This window comes from Melanotaenia boesemani, chromosome 13 (assembly GCF_017639745.1).
Source record: "Melanotaenia boesemani isolate fMelBoe1 chromosome 13, fMelBoe1.pri, whole genome shotgun sequence".
Classification (NCBI taxonomy): Eukaryota; Metazoa; Chordata; class Actinopteri; order Atheriniformes; family Melanotaeniidae; genus Melanotaenia; species Melanotaenia boesemani.
Genome location: NC_055694.1, coordinates 27136090 through 27145803, shown reverse-complemented (window position 1 = coordinate 27145803; position 9714 = coordinate 27136090). Strand labels below are relative to the sequence as shown.

Here is a 9714-nt window from a genome sequence, read left to right as displayed (position 1 = left end):
CTGATTTTAATTAATAGAGCTACATTATATAGTGGTGCTGAGGTGAAAACAGCTTAATTATTATTATTCCTTCACAGCTTACAGATAATGCATTCACAAACAGGACACAAACTCATACAGGGTTACTGAGTTCAATACTGAGAAAATAACAGGGACCTTGAAAATGTTCTGGATGTCCAGTAGGGAGTGGTTGTAAATATTGTCGTATCTCCTTACTTATCTATTTCTCACTCCAAGCAGAACTGAATTCACAGTAACTCACAGAAATTATTAAAAGAGCAGCCTTTGTGTGAAACTGTGAGAAAAAGTATAAGGGAGTCAGCATAGAAAGGCAGACAGATAACAGGGCAGAGCGAAGCATCTTCTTTCCTTTCAGCTCTGACGTACCCCAAAAGGAGGACCCGGAAGAAGGAAGGACCCCCTTGCAACATACACATTCACATGAATGCGCACCACATGCACGCACATAGCCACAATGCATTGTATCAGTATAAATGAGGAGGATAATTTAGGTAGGCGGGTCTTTTGGCTGAACCGAAGGGTCCCGACACTTCGTGTATTAGTTGACCAGAAGCTAAGCTAACAGGCCTCCTCTTAAGAGATATGTATTGCTCTTTTTATTACTGGCTTAACAAAGAATTGTCAATTCTACTCAATCTCTGGTGTTTTTGCCTTCTTTTAAAAATGTGGATTTTTGAACACTCTTCCTTCTGATGATTTATTTACAGGTGGTGAACAAATCTTTTAAAACCAACAAATAATATTTTAAAACTTCAGTCCTTAGGCAAGACCCTCTGCGCTACTGCCTAACTCATATGTTGAGAGACAAGGGAACGCGAGACATACCGGCTCAGACGTCTCCCGGTCAAACAAGGTCTGCATCAGGTGCTGGGGAACCAGAGCACCCTGGCGAGACGTGGGCTACTGGAATAAGATGGAAGTGGATGGGAGAGTTTGCATGAGCACCATTAGTGTTCAAGTCAATATTGAAGCTATGTTGCGTACCTATTTACCAAATGAACACTAGGAACATGTGGCAGCCATGATATCTACGCGGATGTGTCGCTAACAGCAAGTATACTGTATGCTAGCTCTAAGAAGAGAGGGAGCACCCAGCTTGTTATCAGTGGACTGTTCAACAGCCTGCATTTCTGATGGTATGGGGTTGCATTAGTGCCTATGGTGTGATCAGCCTCCACATCTGTGAAGCTTCATCAGTGCTGAAAAGTACATGGAGATTTTAGAGCACATTCTGCTCACATGCAGACAATGTCTCTATCAGGGAAGGCCTTGCAGATTTCAGCAGGACAATGCTGAACCACATCCTGCATCCATCACAACAGCATGGCTTCACAGGAGAAGAGTCTGGCTGCTGAACTGGTCTGCCTGCAGTCCTGAACTTTAACCAGTGGAAAATGTTTAGTATCATGAAAGCAAAAATCCAGCAATGGAGGTCAAGGACTGTTGAGCAGCTAGAATCCTGCATCAGACCAAAATAAGATTCCTCTCCTAAAACTCCAGCAAATGGTATCTTCACCTCTTAGATGTTTACAGACAGTTGTTAAAAGAAGAGGGGATACTACACAATGCTAAACATCACGCTGGAGCTACTTTTAACAGATGTGTTGCTGCCATCAGATTTAAAATGAGCTCATATTTTCCGTGAAATGATAAAATGGCTCAGTTTCAACATCTGATAGCCAAGCCAACTTTATTTATAAAGCACTATGCAACAGGAGCTACTGAACAAAGTGCTGAACATAAAATAACCAAAACATTACAAGACATAAAATCAGATAGAAAAAAAAAAGAAAAAAAATTAAATCAACTCTCATACTTGGTGAAATAGCATTTAAAAGAGGTGTGTTTTAAGAAGGGATTGAAAGCTGGACAGTGTAGAAGCCTGTCTAGCCTGCAGTGGCTGCGAGTTCCACCGCTGTGGTCATGCCACAGAAAAAGCTCCTCCCTCTGAGCTTTGCTGTAGGAGCACCTGATCAGCTGACCTATAGGACAGGGAGGGGGAGAACACTGTAACAGCTCAGAAAGGTAGGATAGGGCCAGGTCATTTAAAGACTTTAAAACAATTAAAATGATGTGTGTGTTTATGTATGTGTGCATAGGCCAGTATATATGTTATGGATTATTCGATGCTAACCATAATGTGTAGTAACCCTGTGAATAATGATTGTAGTATTTGGTCACTGGTTTGTAACAGAACTGCTGATATTAATCTCTGGTTCTACTGTACTAGTATTTTAACCAGAAGCCACTAGGGGGCAGTGTAGGCACATGTGTGACTCAAACCCAAATGATTTTTTTTACTCATGCTTCAGTAGGTTTCTAGTAGGAGAAATTACTGTACTTCTTCTCTTCTACCTTAGTTGTTCAATGTCTTTCAAGTAATGTTTTTTTTTAATAGTTTAGTTTAATTTGCATATTTAACCTTTTTAATTGTAAATTACTTTTAAGTCTTTGTATAACTATAACATTTAATGAAAGCTTGAAGTTTAATCTCAGTGGTGATACCGGTCGTGAGACACATTGTCAGATTTGCCTTGTTACATTTCCAGGTATTTTGAAAAAACCATTACACCCCTATTGAATGAACTGTTGCTGAACGGCCACTGATTCTTTGAACCAGGTCAACAACTGCTCAGTGTTACTGAAAACCCAGTGATTATCTGTTTGGCAGCAACTTCTAAGGGAAAAGATGTTTGTGTACATTAAAAAAGCATACAAATTGTATTGATAGGGGACGACATGTGTTGACATAAGTGTGATTGTGAAAGCAGAGGGTTAAAGGAGACAACATTAGCTAAGGAGGATTTTATTACTCCTTTACTCCTTTTTTCTTTTTCATTTTCCCCCACTGCTGGCCATCAAACCCAAAGCTTAAACGTTCTTGGTAACTCCCAAACAGTTCAATCATTGTTTTGACAACAGTGACACCCCCTCACATTCCAGCAGTAGCTGCTGGACCTAAACTGCTGTAGACTTGTCAGTGGCAGTTTTTATTAATGTGCCACCCAGGATTTTCCCCCCTCTTATTCCTGGACATTACATCCTCTTTCTGGCTAATCATCAGAAGAAGGCAAAGGACGGGATGTTAGAGCAGAAATGTTACAGTACAGAGAAAGAAATCCATTATTCACTCAGTTGGCTGCTGTCAGGACATTCACATGTACATCCTCTTTTTTTCTGGTTGTCATGGCAACATTTTAAAGCAAATAAAAAACAAAAACCAAAAAAAAACAAACAAACACCAAAACACTTATGCCACTTATAATTGCCTGTTCCAGATAGGCAAGAGATTAATTTATTCATCTGACATTTCCCCAAATATTTTAGCCTGAAGATCATGTTTTATGTTACTAAGCTGTTCTAGAGAACCTTCTAAGATACAGCATTACAGCTTGGTTTGGTAGCCTTGCTGTGCAACTGAAAAAGAAACTGCTGCCTCTATCTAACACTGTGTGTAAAATCATTGGGGTGCCAATGTGCCAATGCAGACCATCTATGAACAGGCCTTTCATAGACAAGCCATTAAAATAATTAATGACATGACTTGTGAAAATCTTAGTTATAGGCAAGCAATTTGTAATTTTAGATGAAATAACACAGGAATTCCTTAAGTAACTGGTCGATAAAACACTTTGGCATGATGTTTGTGCTTGGTTATGAGCAAAATAAATGAAATTAAATGGAGTTTGAGCTACTACCACCAGAAAGGAGAAATAGAGTTCCTGGATGCAGGTTTAACAGTTTAAAAATTGGTTTGTCCCTGTGTCTGTGAAACACAGGGACAAACAGGTTTTTATTACTAATTTCACTTTTTTTCTTATTGTTTTTTGGGTTTTTTTCAAGCCATATATTTTTGTGTATTATAATTTATTGAATTTATTGCATTCCATCTGTTGTTATGCTTGTGTGGTTAAGTTTAAGTTGCATGTGTAAACATTGTTATTTGCCATCACAAAATCCCCAAAAGCCTTGACAACACCAGTGAAAGCATGGCATGTCAACCAACAGTTAATAGAGTATTCACCCAGGTGAAGAAGGTCCTCCCTCTTTTTTTTGGTCAGAAGGAAAACATCTGGTGGACGGAAATTCACTGTCAGATATCATTCCTCTGTGATTAGAAGGAAGAATGGTTCTCACAGGAGGAATGGATCTTGATGGGGAAACTGGCCTTGATACAACACCGGCTTTTGGTCACAGAAAAAGCCAGCTTATAAAGCCAGACTAGCTTTTAGTCTGGCTTTAGTGTGAATGAAACCGAATGATAAAGTTAGCTTCAGGCTCATTTAGGCAGTACTGCTGACTTACTTGTCGAGGAGACGGCTGTCAACTTCTGCATCCCTTTTAAAATCTTTCTCCTTTTTGAGCTCCTTCTACCTGGGAAAGGATAGCCCAATGTGTTTCCTTTTTTGTTTTTGTCCTTATTGTATTATCTGGTCATGTGACCTTTTAAGTTCCCTTTTTTGCTTCCTTGGCGATGGTGAAAATGGCTTCCATGCTGCTGCTGCATATGCATGGTCCTGCATTTTTGTGAATAACAATTTAACAGATTTCCCAACTTGCCGTGGTAGTAAGCCTCTTTCGTTAATCTTCTCCTGGGTCTGAATCACTGTGCACTGGCTTGAAGGAAAAATGCATAGTTGGCGCTATTTGTCCCTTGGTGGCTGTAGTTTCAAGATGGCAGACCATCATGGCGCTGCCCTACTGGCTTACCCATCATAAGTTTGAACAAATCTAAAATATTTTGTGTCAGATCATTAGCAGGGGACATAATACACCAATGATAACACATACATGCAGACACCGGTTTTGGCCAGTAAACATCAGAAACATAATGTCCATTTAAAATCACAAGGAGGGCAAAACTAACTTTCATCAATGAAAATTTTTCTGTTATATAAATAAATTCTTTAGATTCATTTAACATGTGGCAACCATCAACAGAATGCTTTTTCTTGAGGCTTAGGTGAGACATGAATCATGCTCTTACCAGATTAAATTTGTGTGGCAGTGTCTTCTGAGGAAAAATTTCCAAAAATGTTTAGCTGTAAACTCAAGAGGTCTACATACAGGGACAGTTCCAGAAACCTGAGATCACGTTATGTCCTGGCTTGTATTGTAGGGAATTATTCTTTTAATACAATCATGCTCATTTAGCCAAATTCACTCGTCACTTCCCAGTAGACCTTTGTCAACAACATCTCATACTGAGCACATGAGGTGTATCACCAGTGTGCTTTTATTAATACAGCCAAATGAAAGCTGCTCAATACTTTAAATGAGTGTGTCACAGCCTGTGCTATGGATAACCAAAATAACAATGTGTTGAGGTCTGTGTGTTGACTTAATAGGGGTCAAATGTGTGTGTAAGGGACAGCTGAAACAGAAGAAAGCATTGTTGACACTGTACACCGACTTGCTGTTTAAAAGCAGAATGATGGAGAGGCCAATTAGAGGTGAAAGGAAAACAGCAGCTGCTTTATGAGGAAGCAAAGATGTGTGAGGAGGATTTTTTATTTTATTTTAAAGCCAAATCAAAAGAAACTAGTACACACTTTTAATTTTTAGGTGTTTCATATCAGGACATTTAAAGATGCACTACAGAACTTTTGCATATTTTCACAGTGATGCTAATTTGGCTTCCACCTTACATCCTACTTGCATTTTAAACTCTCTCCAGCTAGTAAAAACAGTCTTATCTTGATTCTTATCTAATCTCTTGCTCTGGCCTTTTTTCATCTTTCTTTATCTCTCGTCCTCCAATAATGTCTTCTTGCATTTCTTTGTTGAATAGGACTGATCACGAATGACGTCAAAATGCTATTTTTAGAACAGCGTACTGCGCAGGCGCTGCCGCCATATTGGATTCGGACAAACAACCTGTAGAGCGTGTATACTGTGTTTGTACGAGCAAAGTTGCATTCCGAATATCCGAATATTTCTTTAACAAAACCATTATGGTAACAACTAAACACTGCTGCTTCGGTGTCTGCCGAAGTGACTCGCGATATAGTGACCGTGAACATATGAAGGGAGTTTTTTTCATTCCATTTCCAAAGCCCGGAAGAGAACCAGAGAAATGCCAACGTTGGGTACGAGCTTGTAAACGGGAGGGATTCACTGAGAAAAATGTGACAAAGGATACATACATTTGCTCTTTGCATTTCCTCGGTGGAAAAGGGCCAACAATTGATGATCCAGACCCAATACCAGCAACAACAACATCTGGACAGGTAGGTTCTTTGCCTTTTCCGCGGCAGAATGGTCATTCATACAGTTCATGATATCCTTTTTCCGTAGCTGGTTGTCCAGACAATTGCCTATACGCACAGCTCCACTCTTTACTGAACTTAAGGCAACTTCTTGTCTTTCATTACTGGACGAACTATTATAACTATTATTAATTATAATGTCTCGGATTCAGATGAATTTGAGACATTAGTGAGATCCCACCTGTTAATCCCACTTCTCAAGTATTGCTCAAGTAGTTATCTCAACTCAACCTCCTTTGTCTCAATGATGTCTTTTCCCCTTTTTTGCTTACCTCTTGCTCCTATGGTAACCTTAGGAGAAGTAATTCAGCAACAAATGATCACAGAATGATACGAGTATGAGAAGCTCAAACTAGTCTCATGAGACAAGAATGAACAACAGATGATAAACTTTGCTTTACTGTGGGCAGTTGTCATGGAATCCAGTAGCTGAACACTCCACATTTTGTAACACAGGCTTTTTAGACCTTACCTCTCAAAGCCACCAAAGTATTAAGACTAATGGGCCACTATTTATTTTTCTTTGACCTGCCTGTCAGCTGGGTGTCAATAAAACAAGCCAAGCTTGCTCAGCCAATGTTCTATTGTCATGTTTTGTTTTGTGATTGTGTTTTTAAACCAAATGAGGTATTATCTTATAAAACTCATTTTCTGTTTCTAGGTGGAGAAAATAGCCCGCAAAAGGAAAGCTCCTACCCAAAGAAATGAGGCTGTTTCTGAAGCAAAGAGAAAGAGGAAAAGATTGACCCACAATAACACTCCATCGAGTAGCCACGAGACAGAACATGAATCGACTGATCTTCACATAAATGATGATACCACAGCTGCAACCGCCCTTCTGGACCTTTCTTCAGTTTCAGGTTGTGTGATATATTTTTTCAAAATTAAGAATAAAAATATATTTTTAATCTGTGTCTTTTCACACTATCAGGATGGAAATTTATTGTTTCAATTTATATTTTTCAGATCTTTCAGCTCAAATCATCACGGATAGCTTTGATAAGATGGACCAATCCTGTCAGACCGATGCTACATGTGATGAACTGATTAAGTTAAAACTGGAAAACAAGATTCAAAAAGATGAACTCTCAAAGTGCAGAGAGCAAGATGTAAATGCACAGCAGAAAAGCACTTTTTCTGTTGATGATGTCAGAAATGATGACAAGCAGGCAAAATTCTACACTGGTCTGACATGGCTTCAGTTCATGGCTCTCTGGAATTTCCTTGGACCCTCTACAGATAAGTTAACATATCACAAAAGCACATTAAGGTCAGAAATATCTCCAAGTAAAAGGCCAGGTGTCAAAAGAAAACTGGATCCCATTAATGAACTATTTCTTACCCTAATAAGACTGAGAACTGGCTTACTTCATCAGGATTTGGCATTTAGATTTGGAGTTTCTGTTAGTTTAGTCTCAAAAATAGTCACCACTTGGATTCAGTTTATGTATCTTGAGTTTTCCACATTGAGAAAACAAATGTTTGCATCTCGAGAAATTGTTGCCAGAAATCTCCCTTCGTGTTTTAAGAGATTCAAAGGGATTAGAACCATTATTGATTGTACTGAATTTTTTGTTGAACAAGCCTCTAATTTTGAGCAACAGGGTAATCTGTACTCATCGTATAAAAGTCATGGGACATATAAAGTTTTAGTAGGTGTGTCCCCCACTGGCGCTGTTATGTTTGTATCTGATGCATACGAAGGGTCGATCTCTGATGTTGAAATTGTAAAGCAAAGTGGATTTCTTGATAATCTTGAAGCTGGGGATCTTGTTCTAGCTGATCGGGGTTTCACAATAAGGGAAATTTTAGCAGAAAGGGGGGTTCACCTTAACATCCCACCATTTTTGAGTGGGAGAATACGGCTCACGCCAGAGGAAGAAATTTACACTAAAAAGATAGCAAGAGTAAGAATCCATGTTGAAAGATGCATCGAGAGAATAAAAAAATTTAGATTGCTCAGTAAAGTTGTACCCCTGTCACTGCAGCCTGTATTTTCACAAATGGTTTTTGTTGCTGCCTGCTTAGTCAACTTTCAAGAACCACTTGTAACATAACAGGAAAGATGTTGAACGTGAGGTAGCAGTGAAGTTCTTGAATTAATTCATACATGAGCTGTTGAATTAACTACTCTGTCATGAAGTAATTAATTGTAATAGAAATGAAGTTCAAATAAAAACATTTCAGATGCATTTGTTTTTTTTATTGTGACTGATAATGTTCACTGTGATCTTGGTTGAAGATCCTCATTTGCTGGACTTGACCCTCGCTGTAATGCAGCTTTGATGTTATACCATGCACCACCGTCTACAGCTGGATCAATTGGTAATTTTTGATCCACAGCATGCTGGCATCTGTACAAATACAATGCATGGAGTAATGTATTTATCTAATAATCAAACAGAACAATGTCTCTGAAAATAAATATATCTTGCCTTTGTATTTATAATTCATAAAGGAGCTATACCTGATATTATTTTAATATGTCTAAGAAGAATGGTTTTTACATAGTATATTATGTGGTATAAGGGGTAAGTCCATAAAACCGAATGACTCATTGATTGCTAGGGATGTAAGGAAACAATCGAAAATTGATTTAAAATCAATTCAAACTGGTTTAAATGGAAATCGATGTAGAAAAAAGGAAAATTGATTTGCATGTAATGCATCAATGAAGATGACGTTCAAAACAAATCATCTTTTGTTCACAAAAAGATTTGTTTTCCATTCCTATCCATTTCCATAATAATTATATCACGTTTAGCTCCTTAACAAGTTAGGGTTGCACTGTCAGAGTTATGATGGGTAATAGCCTAGATTTAAAATAAATTCCTACTATAACATTCTTACTACATTTTGGTGACTAAAGTGTGTTTAGGTCTGCTGAAATGTGAAACACACTAGTTACACCGCATACAACACTAATAACTGAGCGAGAGCTAGCTTAAAAACAGCTTACCTTTCAACTAATAAAGCTTTCTTTCCGCTCACTTTGAGGCCTCTACATGTCAACCAACGTTTAAGTTCAACAACACTGTGTTTATTGATTGAACTGTACTGAAATGAAGCTCCCGGGACGTCTTTTTCTTCCAAAACTACACGTACACTCGGTGTCGCCATTGTAAGCTAACTCTTTGTTTGTCCGAACTCGCGCTGTTGCCGGAGCTCATGAATATTGATGAGTAAATGTGACGTCATTCGAGATCAGTGCTATTAGCCACAATGCACGTTCAAAGCAGACAGTGTGTTAGTATCGGTTTGCTGGCACGTGATATGATGCGTGAATTGGATGAAAAAGTTTAGTGTGGTTTTTCAGCCTGCTGAAGTGCACATAATAGATGTCACTGTGCCATCAAATGAGTCTGGAATGCAGAGTTTTAAGGCTAGAAAGTTACATAGTGTCTCTTTAACCCATAAAGGCCCG

At 38.6% G+C, this 9714-nt stretch overlaps 1 protein-coding gene across 1 annotated transcript; it reads left to right on the top strand.

Annotated features, from left to right (window-relative positions):
* Positions 1–5877: 5877 nt before the first annotated feature.
* Positions 5878–8482, top strand: LOC121652352. Its single transcript, XM_042005098.1, has 3 exons — positions 5878–6251; positions 6952–7150; positions 7257–8482. The coding sequence occupies exons 1-3, from the start codon at positions 5976–5978 to the stop codon at positions 8345–8347; spliced, it is 1566 nt and encodes a 521-aa protein (XP_041861032.1). The 5' UTR covers positions 5878–5975; the 3' UTR covers positions 8348–8482.
* The last annotated feature ends 1232 nt before the right edge of the window (positions 8483–9714 follow it).

What these genes read in the sequence shown, in the direction of transcription:
- LOC121652352 (XM_042005098.1), top strand. Translation starts at nt 5,976, where the DNA reads ATGGTAACAACTAAACACTGCTGCTTCGGTGTCTGCCGAAGTGACTCG. An exon ending in CAACAACAACATCTGGACAG is followed by an intron (nt 6,252 to 6,951) that starts GTAGGTTCTTTG and finishes TTCTGTTTCTAG; the next exon opens with GTGGAGAAAATAGCCCGCAA. An exon ending in GGACCTTTCTTCAGTTTCAG is followed by an intron (nt 7,151 to 7,256) that starts GTTGTGTGATAT and finishes TATATTTTTCAG; the next exon opens with ATCTTTCAGCTCAAATCATC.